The sequence below is a fragment of the Drosophila nasuta genome, chromosome 3 (genome assembly GCF_023558535.2).
Source record: "Drosophila nasuta strain 15112-1781.00 chromosome 3, ASM2355853v1, whole genome shotgun sequence".
NCBI classification, from domain to species: Eukaryota; Metazoa; Arthropoda; class Insecta; order Diptera; family Drosophilidae; genus Drosophila; species Drosophila nasuta.
In genome coordinates this window covers 33305835-33326648 of record NC_083457.1, presented here as the reverse complement: position 1 = coordinate 33326648, position 20814 = coordinate 33305835, and the positions used below count along the sequence as shown (strand labels likewise).

General features: G+C 38.1%; 2 protein-coding genes across 2 annotated transcripts; both read left to right on the top strand.

The window, feature by feature from the left end:
• Window positions 1–1844: 1844 nt before the first annotated feature.
• LOC132792138 (latent-transforming growth factor beta-binding protein 4) lies at window positions 1845–7846 on the top strand. The gene is made up of 14 exons (XM_060801387.1): window positions 1845–2079; window positions 2773–3045; window positions 3107–3388; window positions 4056–4388; window positions 4449–4709; window positions 4774–4856; window positions 4919–4976; window positions 5089–5370; window positions 5427–5564; window positions 6439–6901; window positions 6963–7095; window positions 7248–7336; window positions 7399–7626; window positions 7684–7846. Exons 1-14 carry the CDS (start codon window positions 1989–1991, stop codon window positions 7844–7846), a joined length of 2877 nt encoding a protein of 958 aa, XP_060657370.1. The 5' UTR covers window positions 1845–1988.
• Window positions 7847–13088: 5242 nt separating this feature from the next.
• LOC132792882 (uncharacterized) lies at window positions 13089–20416 on the top strand. Its single transcript, XM_060802406.1, has 5 exons — window positions 13089–13224; window positions 15691–15924; window positions 15993–17594; window positions 18500–18620; window positions 18707–20416. The coding sequence occupies exons 2-5, from the start codon at window positions 15818–15820 to the stop codon at window positions 20333–20335; spliced, it is 3459 nt and encodes a 1152-aa protein (XP_060658389.1). The 5' UTR covers window positions 13089–13224; window positions 15691–15817; the 3' UTR covers window positions 20336–20416.
• The last annotated feature ends 398 nt before the right edge of the window (window positions 20417–20814 follow it).

Sequence of the window (20814 nt, the reverse complement as noted above, 5' to 3'; positions counted from 1 at the left end):
CAACTCTCATTGCATTGAGTTTACGATAATTACTTTTTGATTCAGCACCTGACAATGGCATCTGTTGAAAAGGGGTGCCATCATTATTTAAGCTCTGCCTTTGTCATATATTGGCAATTTTACTATTAAACTCAAACCATATCACCACTTTACCACAAAAGCCAACAACGAACTTCTCCCATTCCAGGCATCCAATTATAATTATTAAAACTACAGAGAGTGGGCAGAGACAGGCTGCATTTGTGCACTGCATTTGGCAATTTTGCGTGAATTTATGTAAATGAACTGCCTGCGGTTTGCGATGGATGCAAATGCAGCCAAAAATGCAAAACATTTGAAATTAACGTCTCAAATGCTGTGACGTTCTTTGAATACAATTCAAATTTGTCAAACACTGCCTATTGTTCATTTAGCCATTATGTTCGTATTGACAAGGAATTAATACTCTAAAAGATAATTAAAGTTAAAAAATATTGTATAATTTATCCATAACATGACCAGCAAAGAAGTATTCAAATTTGGCTTTTAAATTAGATATCACGTTTTATTACTTTGCAGTTAAAGTCTCGAAATTTGGTACAGAGAATAATACTTTTTTATGATTCCTGATCGGATAAAAATTGCAGACGTTTCACATATAAGAAATACTTTGTTATGGAAAAAGGCCTACTTACTGACTAACAATCTGGTTATATTTTGCACTCTATGTTAAATTTTGAATGTAATATGTTACTACATTAATGTACTAAATATATTCTTTGGTATATTTTTAGTATTTTGTGCTATATTAATTTGATATATTTTAAAATTAACACCACACTATTTTGCTTTCATTAAAAAAGAGTAGCGGATATCTCACAGTCGAGCACACTCGATAGCTTTTTAACTTGTTTATTTATCTGTTTACTCTTTTCTTATATTGTTATACTTATTATTATTTATTACACTAAAATCAGTAATAATTTGTTTAATTTTACCTATCAGTGAAATAAATATAGAGTGTGTCTTAGTCTAATTTTTGTTTTCGACTCAAACATTTTTATTTGCTTTAGCTTAAGCATTTTGTAAATAAGTTTCGAGCCTTCATTTCGACCAACGCTGGGTGGCTACTGAAATTTTGATAGCATTAAATGAAATGCAAATATTTGCTGTGAATGTTTGTGCAGAATTCTACTCGATTATGTAGAATGTTAGCCTCGTCGTCTGAATGGCCTTTTAACTTGCTTACACTCGGTATTGTTTCTGTGAGCTCTTCTTGTACGCCTCCGATCTGTACACACACACACACACACATACACATACATACTCGTAAACACAACAGTTTACACTGAAGTGCGTGTGTGCGTTGGGCCTCCCATTCCTGATAAAGCCAAAGACAAAGTGTTGTGAAGAAAGCACAACTTGAAGATACCTTATTATGATATTTTCTTATACTTTTTTATATTTTTTGTTGAATGATTGAAAATGAAAGATAAAAGTGGCTTTCTTTTAACATTTTTTGGAATTTTAAATTCTTAAAAAAAAATATTTATATTATCAATTACGTTTTTATTATTAAATATATATCAATCATTTTTTCAAAAGACAATTTTCCATTGCGCGCACACGGTATGAAATGATTCTGCTGTTTTACACTTTTATCTATGTTAATCCGAAAGTAGTTGCAGCCTCGTGAGATTCTGTGTAAATGTATATACACATTAATGCATAACTGTATGTGTGTGTATCTTTATCTGCGACAGTGTCTGTATCTCTGACACGCGTTACTTAGACTACAAACATGTATTTTTATTATTTTTCTCCCGCGTTCAGGCCCGCAGTCAAGTCAGTCGGTTGTCAGTCGAGAAACGCAGCCACATAACGCGCATTGCAACTGATCGCGCAAGATTCCCCGAAAGAAAAAACGGCGACAAGGCCAAGAAAAACAAAAGTACACAACAAATACTGAACAACAATTCAAATAAAATCAACTGCAATCAGCGTTCGAGATGCCGACTCCCACATTAATGGGATACATCAAGCTAATTGGGATTTTCTTGTTGCTCACAGCGGAATATAATCGAGAAGTGTTGGCTGATGGTATGTCTCTCATAAATGTATAAACATAACATATTATAGCATATAACATAATATGATGAAAGTGAATACTTGAATTCAAAATTTCAATATAAATTTATGAATTATTTCATATATCATATGCATTTACATTCATATACAATGTTCGTTCAGATTCACTAACGTTTAGTATGTAAATATATCTATATTTATTTTGCATTCATTCACATATTTCATAGAGGAATTCCTGCCTGCCGCCAGATCAAGTTATTTTACATTTTTGAGACCTTCCCCCGCAAAATTGTAAAACAAAATTACTGTGCAAAAACGTGATAGGAAAAGCTTCGCCTTGCTTTGCCTTTTCAGGCAGCTAATAGTTGTCTTACATATGGAGTCTGCATTCCTTGCCTTAGATTACTTTTTACCTTATATGTACTATCCGCGATAAGTGCTTATCTCTCAAGCTAGATAAGAAGATAATGCTGTCAGCACGTAGACATTCAAGTTTTCATATATTAACATACAAGAATAAGTATAGCAAACATTTGTGCTGTCATACTTTGTACAAATAATAATATAGACTGAAGTTTAAACCGGTGTTGTCTCCATACAATGTTTATACTCGTATTTGTATAGTAACTGATATAACCTAGCCTTGCCTGCATTTGATAGTTGAAAATAGTTATTTTTGTCATTGCCAACTTATTTTATTTATAGCACAAATTGCGGATCATATTCGAAAATGCTGTTTGAGTGGCTTGAGACAAGCTCATACAGCGCATAGTTGCGAACAATCCGAAACATCTGTATCGAATATTCCTCGACTTTGGTTGGGATTATGCACCTCCACCTATGGCTTATGCTGTTCAAGGGAATTGGTCAAGAAGAATTGCGAGCTGGGACGCTTGGCTGCATTGGAGGGTTCAAAGTGCGTTGATGATTCGAATACAACTTCGGTTACCTACACGGATTGCTGTCGCGCCTGTCAAGGTAAGTTCACTAAAAGAAAATAGTTTTCCAATACTTCAACATTCTTCAATTTACTTTGCAGTTGGTTTGGCTGTCAAGGCGAGTCAGCAAAAATGCAAGGATCCGCTTTTTTCGTTTCTCATGAACATCGACTCTTACCTTATTTGCTGCTCGGATAATAGTTTCTCCAGCTCCGCTGAAAATATAAATACAAATACTGCCACAAATATTTATTCTAAAATTAATACTAATGTTAATAAACTAGACCTGGAAGATGTACCCCGATCTGGTGAAAATGAGGATGAAGATCTAGAAGAACAGAGCATAGAAACTTCGGATGGCGCAATTGTGTTGAAACCTGATGGTGAGTTGATGTACACAGAAAGAAAAAGAGTTTTAAAATCCTTAAAAAAGTTCGGGATTTATAAAGAAATTATAAAAAATTTGAATAACATTTTTTGGATATTTTTCATTTTCAAGAATAAATTCTTAATTCAACAATGCAAATATAGTATGTCAGGTTAAACACACAAAGAGAAATCTCAAAAAAAAGTTCAGGCGTTCTTTAAATTAGATTCTTTAAAATTATAATATTTCTTTTCGAATTTTCTAAATTTGACCTACTTTAAAAAAACTATTATTTTATCAATTACGTTTTCACTATTAAATTAATGTAATATTTTCATTGTGCATGAAAGAAAGTTCTTAAATAAAGTTGAGCCATTTTTCAAATTAGATTGTTTAAAATAATTTAAAAAAAAAATAATTATTTTAATATTTTTTTTATTTAATTGCGTTTATACACTGTTCGCTTTATGTATATTTTATATGTAAAGTTAAATTTTGATACAGGCTCTAGCTGCAATTTTCAAAAGTCTTGCAATCTTGTTGTCAAGCTTTTTGCTGTATAGAATTCATTTTAAATACTATTCTAAATGTAGATTTTTATTCTTGTTCTATAAAATTGTTTTTTATCTCTGCGTTTATTCATATTGCAACAAAATCTGTAATCAAATCTTGTATTTCCTTAGATGATATCTGCAGTCAGATTCCAAATCTTTGTGCTCACATTTGTGAAAATACCCTGGATGCCTACAAATGCAGCTGCAATCCTGGCTATCAACTGGATGATAACAACATAACTTGCTCCAAAGCGATTGATAACGACATCTGTCCTGATGGCTACTTTCTGGATCCTGTGCCCAACAAATGCATTGACGTCGATGAGTGCAAAGAGAATTTACACGCTTGCAAAGCTACTCAGTATTGTCACAATGAAATTGGCTCACATCGTTGTCTCAACAATATTGCACAAAGTTGCTCCAAAGGATACTTTTACAATGAGAAACTGGAGGAGTGTGAAGGTGGGGAAATTGTCCCAAAATTATTATTATTTTATAATGCTTATATTAATTTTCTGGCAGATGACGATGAGTGCCTTCAATCGCCTTGCGCCAAAGGCGAGGAATGCGTAAATTATCCTGGAGGATACGAATGCAATCAATCCTGTGGCACTGGATTTTATTTGAAGGACGGCAGCTGTGTGGACATCGATGAGTGCAGCTATAATGCGACAAACACTTGTATAGCGGACATGCATCAGGAGTGTAAGAACACCATAGGCAGTTACTACTGTAACTGTCTGCCTGGCTACAGTCTGGATGCCACACAAAACGAGTGCGTGGGTGAGTAACAATTGAGATGTGTATTCACTGTATTCGCATGTATTCACTAACTCACTTCCTGTAGATATTAATGAGTGCTCGATTAACAATCACAACTGCCTGCCAACTCAAAGATGTGACAATACAATCGGTTCATACATCTGCACGGTATAAATAAATTGCTTAAATATACTCATCAAATAGCGAAATAATGGATAAATTTATTACAGCGCTGGACTTCTTGTGGCACGGGTTACACACTCAATGCGGAGACTGGAAATTGCGATGGTAAGAAATGAATATTTTCTTAAATTAGTTTAAGTTCTTTAACATAAGTTATAATATCATATTTATGTAAAACAATTAATACATTTTTATTTTTATTCCTCGTTAAACAAAGATGACGACGAATGCGCTCTCTCCACGCACAATTGTCCCTTGGATTATGAGTGTTACAACACCAAAGGTTCATTCCGTTGCCATCGCAAAACAACAACAACTACTACTACAACCACAACAACAACAACCACGCCCTCAACTACTACCACAACAACAACACCATCGCCAGCGCCCTCAAGGGCCAATGCCAGAGACCCTTATTCACGCAGCTATGGAACTTATTCGGTTTCTCGTCATCCTTGCACCGACGGTTTTCATAGGAACTATCTGGGTGCCTGTGTTGGTAAATATCATTATTAAAAAAGTAAATATTATAAAAGTTAATCAATTACTTTGTAGACATCAATGAGTGCACCGAGTACAAGCCGTGCAATAGCAACGCGAGATGCATCAACACCAATGGCTCCTATCGTTGTGAGACCTACACACAATGTCCTGCGGGCTATAAGCCAACACCTGATGGCACCTCCTGTATGGGTAAGTAAAAGAAGTTGTATTATATATATATAGTTGTATTATAATGAATACCATAATCATATATATATGTATCTGACTGCACTCATATTCCGATTCAACTTACCGAACAGACTGAATTTCTTATCGACTTTTATTTTGAGGCATATTTTCTGGTCTTAATAGAAAGAATGTTATTTGAGATTTTATTTAATGACTTTAATTTACTTTTTTTACTGAGTTTTGCATTCAAAGTTAATGCTAGTTATCAAAGTGATTCATATATTATACATATGTACACAATCTATATCACCTTAGATCCATTTATCTTGGAGTAAATCTCACTGTGCTTGTTCTATTTACGTACAGTCAGTGATCTTAAGTAAGGTGGAGATACATCTACTCGTTTAAACCACTTATAATATCCTTAATATCTGCCTTTTGGCCTCTTCAGCCACTTCGCTTCACTATTAAAATACTCTAAGCAGCATTTCTTGTAAGCTTAACCGAAATAAATAATCATAACAAGTCATAAAAATATATATTTTTTTTTTCAAAATATTTTAAGAATTATTTGTAAAATGACTTATCTGTCGACCTACGATTAGAGCTAACCTGAGAATGTATTAATCTTCTTGCCTATGCTTTCATTTACTTTTCGATATACTTTTAGACCGTAGAATGACCTACGTTAGCTATTCCTTTATTCTTTTACTTTTTCAATTCATTTGCAAGTAAAGTTTTGTATCAGAAGAGGTGTTGCTTTAGGAACTAACCTTTATATGCTGATACTGCAGATCTGTCATATATCTATACTTGACCTAAAAAATAACAAAATTCACAACTAATTCAAAAGCAACATCATTCAAAATTAAAAACTCCGCATTTTTCCTTGCAGATATCGATGAATGCGAGAGTGGCGATCACAATTGTGGCGATAAGCAAATTTGTCGCAATCGTAATGGCGGATATATCTGTGCTTGCCCAACCGGACATCAAGTTTCACGCCAGTCAGATGGATCCAACACTTGCGTGGACATCAATGAATGCGAACAGAATCAGGCTGTGTGCTCCTCGAATGCACAGTGCTTCAACACAATTGGATCTTACTACTGCGAATGCAAATCGGGTTTCCAGAAGAAGCCTGCCCACGAAGTGGGAGAAAGTTGGCTAACACATGCCCAATGCTACGATGTGGATGAGTGTCTGGCCATTTCGGGTCTCTGCCAGCAGAAGTGCGTCAACTTCTGGGGCGGATATCGTTGCACCTGCAATCAGGGATACGAGCTGAGCCAGGATAATCGCACTTGCAACGACATCGATGAGTGCGAAGTGCACAAGAACTACAAGCTTTGCATGGGGTAAAGATGTTTGAAAGTTTTCAATTTCTTCATGTTAATTACTTAATTTATTTCGTGGCAGCTTTTGTGTGAATACAGCTGGTTCTTATCAATGCTCGTGTCCGCGTGGCTACACTTTGGAGGCTGACAAAACAACTTGTCGGGATGTTGATGAGTGTGATCCACATTCGGAGAATCATGTGTGCACCGGAAGGGTAAGAAAATGATTTTATATATAGACTATAAAGTGTAATGAAACAAATTCATAAAATATGCAAAGTCTCTTCTATTTTAAAATTTTTTTCAAAACATTAATTTCTGCGGTTACCTAATTTCGACGTCTACTTAAACTTTCCTGTTTTCCCAGAACGACATTTGCACCAATGTGCGTGGCAGCTACAAATGCACCACTATCAACTGTCCTCCTGGCTACACAAATGATGCAGATCAAAAAAAGTAAGACTCTAAAATCAACTCTTTATTATATTAATTACATATTTGTATTCTTTAAATTGCAGTCGCTGTCGCTTTAGCAGTTTTTGTGAGGGAGAAGAGTGCTACACTAAACCCTCAGCTTATACCTACAATTTCATCACATTTGTTTCAAAATTAATGCTGCCTCCCGATGGTCGAACAATCTTTACGCTTAGAGGACCTCATTGGTATGATAGCACAGACTTTACTCTGAAAATAGTGAGAATTCAAGCAGCTGCCAATGTTGAGAAAGCAACAGAGAGTTACTTTGAGTAAGTAAAGAATTATTTATTTCCTACTCGAATATTACCAATATTTTTACTTCACAGCACCTTCCAACAAAACAATCAAGTGGATCTTATATTAAGAAAGGCGCCCGAAGGACCACAGGATGTGGAATTAGAGCTGACAATGACTGTGTTCACAGATGGCAGACCCCGAGGCAAAAGTGTTGCCAAAATATTCTTATTTGTTTCGCAATATCCATTCTAAAAAAGCTTAATTCAATAATTTTTGATTTTATAATACAGAATGTAGTTGTTAAATATTGACATTCAATAGCAAGCATACTTGATAAAGTACTTACATAATATACTTGATTTTACATATTTATTTTTGAATTGAGAATTTGAAATCGTTTGATGTGCCCTAAAAATGTATTATTAATTCACTTTAAGCATTATACAAAACTAAAATCGTTTGGGTAACATAAGTATTGTCCATAAATAAACCCGATCAAAACAATGTTTTTGATTTCTAAACCCGATAAAAATAATGTTTTTGATTTCTAGTAGCATAATTTTACTCAAGCTATTTCTTATCTTTCACAGAAACTTTGTTTCACCTCATCTATACCTTATCTTTATTTGCACATATGACTTTAAATTAATTATCTTTATTTGCTATGTTCTCATACAAATATTTGCATTTATGGCATTTTCTGCAAAGCATTTTTCAATTATAAATTTAATCTAATTAAAATCGCACATGCTTCCAGATTGAAAAGTATGTAATGCCAGCTAATTGGCTTTTGAGCATAGAGTAGCACACCAAAAAGAAAAAACAATTAATTCGATTACACAAAAACGTAGAAAACGCACATAAACTGAGGCTTTTAACTTGGCTTACGATGTAAAGTGCATTGCGAGTAAAGCTGCATTAAAAATTCATCACAAAGTGCAAAAATGGGGATAAGAAACTTATCTTGCATGCGACGTTGCAACATCACTTTGCCACAAGTTTTTCCACCTTCTTAGAGGAAGGGTCGATAGAAAATGAAAAGGACGAACTTTGAGCAAAGGAATGTGCATAAAGGATGTGTGGAAAGATATTTTCTCTCTCTTGATGTCTATGGCCTAAAATGTTCTCAGCCTGCAGCGGGTCATAAGCAAAACTCATAAGTCGAAGGACAGCAGCGATAGTAATCGACATCTTTTGGCACTTTATTGACAAACTAATAAAAACAAAGCGTAGCAAAAGGAAAGCACAAGAAGAGGGCGAAGAAGTCGAAGGACGAAAACGATTTATTAAAATCCCTGTGTATGGCATACATAAAAAGCAGCGCTACTGACCGTTGATGTGATGAGTAATTTGCTTTTGGCTTTTAATGGTCCAGACGACAACAGCAAGGACAACGACGATGATGAGCATGTGGACATGGACAAGGATAATAACGACAACGATGTTGGCGAATAGTTGCAGGACACGGAAATTAGTGCGGAAACGGTTACTACGCTTAGCAATCTGTCAAAAAGCCAAAATGTAATAAATGAGACACACACATACACTTACACACATGTCCTTCGTCCTTAGTCCTTGGCTAACTCCTGCTATCATCGTGCTGGCCATCAACATAATTCATATATCATGCCAGAGCACGACAAAAGCCTTTTGCGAACGGACAAAAGCGCCAACTACTGCTGCGACTGCTGATGCTAAAAGGATGCGCCTTTCATTGAGGTCCTGTGTAAGGATTGTGTGTGTGTGAGTGTGTATAAAGGATACACACATGTGCCATATTTCATTACACGTTGATAAGTGGTCATTTGTCCACCCTCCGAATGGTATGAAGTTGCTTCCTTGGATGCCAACAGGCATTTCATAATAATTTAACAACCTTTTTTACGCAAACATGAAGCGCTCGCCAGACTGAACCGATCCAAAACCAAACTAAAAACGTAGCTGATATTAATATTAAATGCACCAGTTGGACTGTGCATTAACTTGTTTATATTCATACTCAAATTCATATTCATATTCATATTCATATTCATATTCGTTTTCATGTTTGCAAACTAGAGTTGCGGCAACAGTTTGACTCCTTGGAGACCTTCTGCTTGTTATTAATTTTTGCATCATTTTACGGTTTGTTGCATGCCAAGTTATACTTTTTGGCAGACTTATGGAAGCAGTTAACAAAAAATTAAAAATAAAATTAAATGCATACAACATTAAACTAAAATATTGCAATTTATGATAAAGAGCAAATTATGTAAATTATTATTAGATTATTCATAACTAATATACAATTTACATGAAACATTTTTTCTTTAATTCTTGAATTGTGCATTAATAAGAGCCACATTATGATTTTGATGAATATAATTTAGATTTCATATTTCTTTTTTCCGAAAGAGTACAAAATTAATGATTTTCTTGAATCGAAGTCCACAGCAGCCAGTACTCTCTTTTCTATACCAGATTTAATATAATAAATAAAATGAGATAATAAAGATTTTCTTTCAGCTTGTCATTAAATTTAAATTAAGAGGAATGATTGCAAATGAAAACGAAGTCTCTTAAGTAACATAGAAATATAAGATATAACGTTGAGTAATCGACTTCCCTATCTTAGTTTTATATCATTGACACTGTGAAGCTTGCAATTTAATACAATTCGTTAGCTAACTTATACTATAAATTCGTAATCACATACACATTATTTAATCGATAATGTCGATCTTGGATGATAAAAGTGACAAATGATCACTAAGAAAATTATATGTTTTAGCAGCTAGGGCATAAGGCATACCTATCAAAATAAACTGAAGCTTTTAAATAGTTAGTCACTTGATTGCGGACCTGCGAAAAACTTATTAAAATTTTCAATTTTTTATGCAAATAATTCCCAATATTTATAGGCACTGATGACGTTTTGTTTTGAAATAAAGATCTACGATTAACTTCACTCAAAAAAAGTTTGTTAATATACAATTTTATACATATTGCTTCGGCGAATAACTGATCGATAGAGGTCAACACTCTATAATGAGCAGCATTTTGGCCTTTAAATCTAGTTTATATGGATGTGTCCTTAACGGAATGTAATCCGTCTATATTGCCAACATTTTTATAAAAATAATTTCCAATATTCATCATCACTGTTGACGTATTACTATTTGGGGTATACAAAACAAACTTGTAAACAAATTCCAAATTGAAGGCCTACGATTTATTTTATTGGAATTGATAAATTGATGCAACTAATAAAAATTTATCCATAATAAAAAGCTTTTTAGCCTTCAGTTTGAAACTATAATAAAAGCATCCTTAACTGAATGTCAACCGTATATATTGCCAAACTTTTTATAAAAATAATTCCCAACATTGATTCATGTCTAATGACGCCGTACTATCAAATCTGGGCCAAAAATAAAAAAAAAACTTGTAAACAAATGCCAATTTAAACGTGCACGTTTAATTAATTTATATCAAATAAATTAATTTTTGTGTCAGCGAATAACTCATCAATAAATAAACAATCTATAATGAGACATTTGTAGCCTTCATCTCCAATTTTTTAATATTTCCAAACTTTTTGGACCAATAATTCCCAATATATTTCAGAGCAGATGACGTATTATTATCAAATTTGGACTAAACATATCTAAGTTATAAACGAATACAAAACTTAGCAAATACTTCACTGGAATAAATTACAGATTGCTTCAGTCACTAGACTGATCGAAAGACTGTCCATAGTAGAAAGGTTAACGATCTTTAAAGAGATGTGATGTCGCCTTCAATTTCAGAGTCCTTAAGGGGATGTAAGTCGTAAACAATGTTGACATTTCATGATCAAATCCAGCCAAAGCCCAACCCACTTTAAAACGGTTGCAATATTGATGGTTTGCTCCACTCAACTAAATTAGTATATACAGATTGCCTCACACTCTAGACTGATGGATAGACTATCCATAGTAGAAAGGTTAATGATCTATAATGATATGCCTCCTTAAGGGGATGTAAGTCACATATGCAACAACTTTGACATTTCATGATCAAATCCAGTCAAAGCCCAACCCACTTTAAGACGGATACAATTTTGATGGTTTGATGATTAATCGAACTGAACCCAAAAAACGGCGACTTTGACTTTGCGTAATTTCCCAAATAAATAAAAGCGTAACATCACCAAGCAATGAATGGCGAGGGTAAACAAAAAACGAAAGATAACCAAAATTGGCAAAACATATTTCGCAGTTGAATGCCAGACATTGGCATAAATCCAAGAAGTGGTTAAAAGCTGACGTGGAGGCGTGTTGCGAGCACAACCCAAAAAACAAGTATAAAAAAAATACAAAAAAAAGATCTGAAGAGTTCAGTTTCGCTTTCAATATGACGATGATGACCGTCAAAACAGGTCAGCAGCCCGTCTTCTGGTATTAGCCAGGTTGTGAGTTACCTCATTCAGTGTTGTTGGTGCAGGCTGCGGCGAGTCAATAAAACGTGTAAATTATTATTACGTTGCGGGCTTTTGGGAAAGCAGAAAGCAGCGTGGGGGCGCTACTGAAACTGAAACTGAAATTGAAACTGAAACTGAGACTGAGTCTGAGATGGAGACGTAGACTAGACCAGAAAATTACTCAATGTGGCCTTAAGTCTCGAGGCATGGGTAGCTACTATAAATGCCAATGGCTTGTTTGTTGGCTTGTTGGCTGGAGTCATCAGCATCATCATTGTAGTTGGCCCAGCTCTCTTTCGGTTTCTACTTTCACTCTCCGTACAAACTAATTTGCTTAGCGCTCTCCATCGTTGCCATCGTTGTTGTTATTGCAGCATTATAATTAAGCTGTTTGACTCTTCGGTGGCACCCCACATTTGCAACGCGTATTGTACAATAATTTGTCCGCTTATTTACCCACAAGCTCGACAGCAATAACAACAATAACAACAAAATAATCCAATAAAAAGTGTAACAAGTGATTACGCCGACTAATGCAACTGGGCTTTTAATTGAGATGCATAGCTAGATAGTTGAATGAACAGTCGAACAGCTGTAACAGCGTCTCGAATTTTCAATTAAAAGTAGTATAACAAAACGCAATAATATCAAATAATTATAATAACTGTAATGCAATCATATCTGTTGGGTGATTTTGTATTGAGCAGACAACGGCGGCGTCCAGTAAAGTTGAGTCAACAACTTGGCTTGTGGTAATACGATCATCTTGCATTCTTTTTGCCAGCTGCGTTTATTACTTAATGTGCTCTTTCTCTTTCTCTCCTCTTGTGTATCTCTCTCTTTCTCCTCTCTCATAGTGCGCTCTTTCACTCTTGTTTGCTCTGCCTGTTCAAGTGTAAGCTCAGCTCTTTTCGGCGAAAGCCTCGTCTTCACTCGACTCCACTCGACTTGGCTCGTTTGAGCTTCAGTTTCAGCTTCAGCTTCGCTTCTGCTTGAGCTTGACTTGTGGCATGCTCAGCGCCGGCGTCGCGTGTCAAACGAACGCCGCACTCAAAGCCGGAAAGACGTCGCTTGGCGCATGCGTCGCAGTCGCAAAAGAGTTGAATTTCTTTTTTTGAAATAAATATAAACGCGCCGGAAGATACAACAAGTTACCTCTTGTGTGTGTGTGTGTGTTTGTATTTGTGTAAGTGTAAGTGTTACCGAAAGTGTGCAAAAATCACAATCAAAGCCGGCTAAACATAATGTTGGCAAAATGTCGCAATTTTGGAGCTAAACAAAGCATGGCAATTGTGGGCAATTGTTAACAAGACACCAAGACCATTTTAAAGTTCAACCAGCCAACAACAAGAAACGAGCAAAGAAATCAAATGAAATGAAAATGAAAAGAAAAGAAAGTTGTCGCGTCTGTCTGGGTCGTTGAATTGTGCAAAGTGAAGACTAAACATTACAACATAACCATTTAAGAAATTAGCCAAAAAATAGTGTCTTAAGTGAAGACATATTTCTGTGTGACTCATTCAACAACAATCGAAGTTCAGCACGCATTGAGCATTAAAGAGGAGACCACGACATTGAGTGGATTATATAATTTACAAGCAACGCACCTAGATGACATGCACAACACGTACGCTACTTTTTGGTTTCCGTGTCCTGTGTGTCTCAGCAACTGCAGCTCATCTCAAGCGTAAAGTGTCCTTTCGTGTCGAAACGTTGGTTGCACAGCATTTTGTGTTTCTTGCACCTGCTGCTACAGTTGAGAGAGTGCAACAGAAGGTGGCACTCTTCACATTTTGCCAGAATTAGCTGACATTTCTTGTTGTAAAATGCCATTGCAGTCTGTCGATGCAGTCTTCGTTTTTAGTGCAGCGCCCTCTGTCGCCTGTTGGCGGCAAATGCAATTTTCTAGTACCCAAAAACATCTCCTTGTGCTTGCTGCTTGCACCATAAAATTTTGGGCAATTACTGTTACAGCTGCTGCTGTTGCTTGCTTATGTGTGTGTGTTGGTTTCTCTGTCTGTATTTGTGTAATTGCATGAAATTTAAATTTTATATGCGACCAACACATTTGGCATAGTCGCTTTTACAGCATTATGGCCAAAGCATAAATAATAAATTTTGCTGGTTTTCCAGCTGTTGCTCGAACTTCTCCTCTTCTCATATGCCATTAAATGACGCACACTTGAAACACTTGCCAAAAAATAGTATTTCGAAACTATCTTGTGCGTCACAGAGAGATGCGTTTTAAATATAATTTTCAACACGCGACACTACACACAAAAGTAACCTTGACTCCATTTAAATGCAAATTGAGAAGACGCTAAATGAGAAACGCTTAACAAAACGCTGGCTTAAATATTTATGGTGAAATTTTTGTTGATTGTGGTTGAAAGCAAACCGATTACAGTTGTAAAATTTGTCAATCAATAACGTGTTTCATTTGCATTATTAGCAACTCCTTTTAGTTTCTTATCGCAAAAGCTTCTTTTGTCTTCTTTTGCCATTTTCTTCTGTTGATTTTTTAAGATGATAAGTATCTTATTTTGCTATGCAAGATATTAAAAAATATATACTTATAACAATCAATTTTCATGAAATTCAAAGGCTGTCTTTATCTTTCCTTTGACAACTTTAAATACACATTCCATTAGTTATTCTATAATTGATTACTTTGATTTTAGATAAATATCTTTTATAAGAAACTGTATTAATACCTAATATTATTAGAGTGTACATTATTAAAAGATCAATGTTAAAGGAAATGACTTTGCTTATTATAGTTATTGCTACAATTTTAAAAAGTAAAGACTTTTATAGTTGCCGACATTAAACCATTTGTATTAATTAAACTATTTATCATTTTTGATATTTCATAGGGTTTCAAATATAAGAAATAGCTTTAAATTTTCAGCTGACATACAAAGATTATCAGTTCATTTTATTTTCATCTAATTTCAAGGTTAATAACGAAAACCAAGTGCGCTATGTACTTTATTCAGAGGTCAACACTCTATGTATCTAATCTTTTGGTGCAATCTTATCATCTCAATGGCACATACATATACCCTGTAAATTCATGACTCTCTATGCAGCTTCAAGATGAACAAATGTTTATGATCTACCTTTAAAGTAAAATACCAGACTGAACATTAAAATTTGAAGGCCTGTCATCGCAGTGAGGCAGGCAGCAAGAGCAGCAGCAAAAAGGCGACAAATAAAACTTGACATAATAATATGAATAATTTTTAGCGCCAGTCTCTAGACAGAGAGCAGCACAGAGACAAAACAGCTAAAGATTATGGATATGATTATGGAGTGTGTGTGTATGTGTGTGTGTGTGTGTTGGGGTAGTCAAGTGTATGATGATGACGATGACGATGAGTCGAGGCGTGTGGCTGCATAAGCACGGCGCAATCATAACAAATGGAATTAAAGAAATGTCGCCGACAGTTTGCCGTTGCTCAGACATCGCAACGAAAACGAGAACGAGCACGTGAGAATTGCATTAATATGAATGCAAATGTTGCCGTTGCCACCGACTAAATCTATAAATTTATGAGCATCTCAAGAGAAATTGCAATTTTTAGCAGTTTGTAGTTGAGTTTTGTTGAGTTGACAGCAAGTTTTTATTATGCTCTTCTCTGTTTCGCAGGCGACGTGCTTTTGAATCGTTCACTTGTTCAGGGGATTTTCCAATTGGAGCAAGTGGCCCCCCGCCTTCCAACAGGCCAGCTAAGACAGCAACCCAGCGGGCGACCCAAGACATCAAACCAGTCAGCATGCAGTTTCGACAGCAGCCGCAAAGTATGCTATGGAAAATTGCATTTCTAATTATCGCATTAGTCGGCGACGTGTCGTGCATAAGAAATGGCGACGGAAATGACGAGTGAGTTGACATTTTCCACCTTAATTTATGCAAATTTCAATGCAAATTTTACCCACTACCTTCCGCAGGCAAAGACACATTTCCGCCAAGCTAAAGAACTTTTTTCCCTCGGAGCCGCTGCCCGACAACAACAACAACAATTCCCCACTCCCGGCACAAGCATCACAGACCTCGGCACGGGTCACCAACGGTGGCTTTCGACCCTCGCAAATGCTGGAATTCACGCCCTCGGATGTGATGCACGGCGGCACAAAGCGCTATCCGCCCAGTTACCTCGAACCCAACTATAAGCATCATGTGCCCAACACCTTGGCCAATCTCAGTCCCCAGCAATCGGCCATGGACAAGCAGTTTGCATTTCCCGACGAACCCACAGCGACGACTTATCACCATAGCTTTGGCGGCTCACAGCAAATACCCACGACACCGGTGGTCAGCTATCTGGATCCATTTACACAGCAAAACTATCGCTACACACCCACATCCCCACCGCCCTCAACACCCTCATTCATACAGTACCAACGAGAGCAGCCGGTAGAGCAGGGAGATCAGGCCTACACAGTGCAATCGTCGTTGCTTGTGGGCAATCACTCGCCACAGCAGCAGCACCAGACACGTCCCGGCCACGTGGAAGACGTCTATTTAAAGCGTCCCGGCTATGTGTTCGATGAGAGTCCATCCTCGGCATATCGTCGTCCTGCAGCCACAACGGCAGCAACAACAACAACAGCGAAGGCTACTTCGACACATAAAATTTCATACGATTCGCATGATTACCCGCCACCGAGCTATGCCACCCAGCAGACATCCAATTTTGTGCCACAATCGCCACAACCACAAGCACCACGTCCACCCCGGCCAACACCCCCATCGTATAGGCCAACGTACAACCGTCAAGACGTCAATGACAACAGGCCATTAGCAGGACCATCGATACACGAAGCCTCTTATGCATCGCAGCCGCAATTCTCTTCGCCATCTGCAGCCTCATACCCATCCCAGTCATCGTCGTCGTCGTCGTCTAATTATGCAAACAACTTTGGTAATTATTTGCAGCGACCCACCGGCTACCCCAGTCAATCGCAGTCCCCTTCTTACACGCCCAACCCCTCGCACTATCAGTACGAGTCACTGGTAAGACCACAGCAATACCAACAACAACAGCAGCAGCAGCAGCAGTATCAGCGACCGGGACACAATTACTACCAGTATCAAATTGGTGAAATACCTCCACAGCAGCAACAGCAACAACAACAATTCAACTATCGTCCAGCTCCCGCCTATCACCCGCCCACACAATCTACAAATTTAGGGGGAGGTGGAGGAGGAGGAGGTGGTCTGGCTACTTTGGCATCGCTGCTTAGCTCAACACAACAATATGCGCCACAATTTACGAATCTACTTTTGGGTGGCGCTGGCTCAGGGGGAGGTTTCGGCGGTGGCGGAGGTGGTGCTAGCACTTCGGCCAGCCCATTAGGCAGTCTCTTAGGCGCATTCACGGGGCAGCAACAGCATAGCAGACCACCGACCACACAGCTCATTAGAGCACTGGAGAATATCGCACGCAACGACGATTTGCAGTGTGTGCCCAAGGTGCTCTGCCAGATGATTGCCGGTCAAACGTTACGTGGCCAACTGCCCGGATTCATAACATCGCCGGCCATAACCAAGTGAGTATCTTCAGCTCTCTGACTCTGCTCTAAATAATGTGGCAAGGGCTTTAGTTGTAAGTAAATATTATTAAATTTGCATTTCCCAGCCAAACCCATTGCCCCCTTCCTTCGTCATTAACTGGGATTAGACTTCATTATGCAAGTCGATGTGGGCCCAGACCATATTGATTGTTATATTAAATGAGCCACGCTCTGATTGAGACGACAGAGTGAACCTGAGACTCATTCTCGTTCTCGTCCTAGTCGCCATCGTCTGTAAATTGATATTGTTTGGCTTTTCCTTGCAAATTGGCATTTACTCAATTAAGTTTTATAAGCAAGGATATAGTCGCAGATAGACAGCTGGGACCGCATTTGCTTGGCTAATGAGTAGCATAAATATTAAGTAGGATTGGGTTGAAATAGAATAGTCAGGAAAACGTGGCAACTGTCTACCTTTGAAGCAAAGCGAAACGCTTTGGTAATGCTTGTAGGTAGATAACGAGATGATTTTTATTGGAGACCTAAGATATGCGGACTTCATCCTTTTTTAATCATTTCAAGATATAAACTACCAACAACAATCTTACAAATAAATAGACTGATGGTAAATATTTTCTTATTGTCTTGTCACACTTTCTTATTGAGGATAGATAGCACAAATTATATTAGCACAATAATATATTAGACTTAATATAAATTTAATCTTGCATAAAAACTAGTAATATAAAAAGTGTAGATATATTAAAGAACGCTGAGCAACTGAAACTCTGTTTGACTCTTCCTTTTCATTAGAAACATCTTAATAGCTTAGACAAACTTCTCTGTTCATTAGCAACAACTTGAACTAATAGCTAAAATATAAAAATTCGATTTCCTTACAATTCCTAATACTATTTTCTATGGACTTCTCTTTCCATCAGTTTCCTTGCCGGTTTCCCAGCTGCCTCGCCAGCTCTTATTTACGGAAGAGCCGCATTGCTCGGCATAAGTGGTGGCGAGCGAAGTTGCATACGGACTTATGAGCAATGCCCCAAGAATGAGGTAAGCTATCAAAACAGCGTTAAATGATTATTTAAAAACCTCCACTATAACTGTACACTGAAACTTTTATACTTCTCACCCAACAGATGGAAATCATTCACTATCTGAACAATCATCGCGGCGGCTTTTTTAAGTTCTTCAGCGAACCGGAAGAGCAGACAGCGGAGGCACAGCAAAGTGAATCTGGCGGCGGTTCATTGTTCAGCATTCTCTCGGCACTGACAGGAGGCGGTGGCGTCGGCGGCGGTGGCCTGGGGCAGGTAACGCGCACCACGCCGCGGCCAGTGGCACGACCCACACAAAGACCCAGCACGGACATTGCCGATGGCATTGGCAGCTTCTTTACTCGCGTGCTGTCCGAGTATTTGAATGGTGTGGAGTATGAGCGACGTCGTCGGAGGAGAAGGAGAAGTCTGTTGCCAACGGAAATTAAACGCAGCATTCAGACGGATAATGAACGTTTGATGGCCGTTGATTTTCACGATGAAGAAGATGACTTGGATACACAGACGCCCGTCAAGTTTCAAGACGATGATGAGGCGGAGGCAGCTCAAGCTCACACCGAACTGATTGGTGTGCTACAATTTCCCGAAGATGCCGAGACCGAGGGGCGCATACTGCACTTCAAGGACATTGCTAGTGAAGAGCATCATGTCGATGGTGCCGTGCGATTTCCGGATGCCACGCCGGAAGCCCAAGTTATCCACGACTTTAATCGCAATGCAGCTCAGCGTAAATTGAGATTTCCACAGGAGCCAAGCGAAGGTGAACGACAGGCCAAGCAGTTGCAGCTCACCGAGGGATGGAGAGCTGTGCTGCCAAATGGATTGGGCGTGGAGGATTACGGTGTAAACAAGCGGCGTGGCAAGCGAATCGTTTTCAAGGATAACAACGAGCAGCTTGAAGATCTAGATGAGCGACTGAGAGAAGAACAGGAGGAGGAAGACAGACGTTTAAGAGAAGAAGCGGAGGAGCAGCAGCGTCTAAGGGCGGAAGAGGAGGAGCGGCAACGCCATAGAGCAGAGGAAGAGGAGCAACAGCGACTAAGAGAAGAGGCGGAGGAGGACAGACGTCAAAGAGCTGAAGAGGAGGAAGAGAATCGTCAGAGAGAATACCAACGAGAGAAGGAACTAAGGAATCTGCAACTGCAAGAGGAGCAAAGAAAACAGCAACACACCCCACTCAATGCTCTTTACGAGCAGGCAGCTCCTCCACAGCGTGGTGCTCGTGTCATTTTCCCCGATCACTATGAACGTCACATACGCCGCGGAAAGATCCTGAATAAACCAACCTATGCACCCAGCTATGACTACCACAATGAAGTTCGTCCTGAGGAGCATGAGCAACAGCTGGTGGTCAGCGATGAACATAGACCGACCTACTATCGTATAGAGACCGCAGACTATCAAGCAAATACTCTAGGTCAAAACTTTATGAACTACGGAGAATATTTGCCAGGAAATTCTGCGTCTTATATGCCAGGGAATACGGTGCGTTTTGTCGAATCTCTCGATAGACCTCAATATAATGCACACTACAACTACCCGAATACGAACTATATCAGCGATAATCGCTACAGCAGCGCATATCAGGCCAGTTCTACACGCAGACCTAAGCACGAGGATGATAAGAACATCTACATAAATAATTCACAAGGTGTTACAGAATACTATATAAGACCGGATGGACGTAAAGTCTATTTGGCTAGCGGTTGAATGAAGAGAGGCTGTTTTGTTCGCTTTAGCTTTAAGTCTGTAAATAATTGTTAGCCCCAAAATATTTATTAAATGCGTACCTTTTAGTTAATATACAAAAAAAAAAGCGTGCTCTTTAAATTGTCAGCGACAAATCAACAAGTTAGACAACCAACTGAAATATACAAAGGAAATTGCACATAAATCTAGCTACAAAACGGCGTCACTTTTGAAAAATTAAATGTGATCAACGGGGGAAAACAACAGTAGCAACAACAAGAAAATGCAAAAACCAACACACAATTTCAACTTTTTTTTGACAGCGCGCGTTTTTTTTCCCCAAATGGGACTCGCTTTTCTCTCTCGCAACTGAACCAAATCACACAAAAATGCAAAGTGCAAAAAGTGCAGTATACTTTTGTGCGCCTGACGCAGGGTTGCCAACGTCACCAAAGCTCAAAGCAGCGTTTGTTGCTGCTGTCGTTGTCGTTGTCGTTGTC

Coding starts and splice junctions, on each gene's coding strand:
- LOC132792138 (XM_060801387.1), top strand. CDS start 1,989: ATGCCGACTCCCACATTAATGGGATACATCAAGCTAATTGGGATTTTC. Junction 4,389..4,448: donor GAAACTGGAGGAGTGTGAAG/GTGGGGAAATTG, acceptor ATTTTCTGGCAG/ATGACGATGAGTGCCTTCAA. Junction 4,977..5,088: donor GGAGACTGGAAATTGCGATG/GTAAGAAATGAA, acceptor CGTTAAACAAAG/ATGACGACGAATGCGCTCTC.
- LOC132792882 (XM_060802406.1), top strand. CDS start 15,818: ATGCAGTTTCGACAGCAGCCGCAAAGTATGCTATGGAAAATTGCATTT. Junction 15,925..15,992: donor AATGGCGACGGAAATGACGA/GTGAGTTGACAT, acceptor TACCTTCCGCAG/GCAAAGACACATTTCCGCCA. Junction 18,621..18,706: donor AGCAATGCCCCAAGAATGAG/GTAAGCTATCAA, acceptor CTCACCCAACAG/ATGGAAATCATTCACTATCT.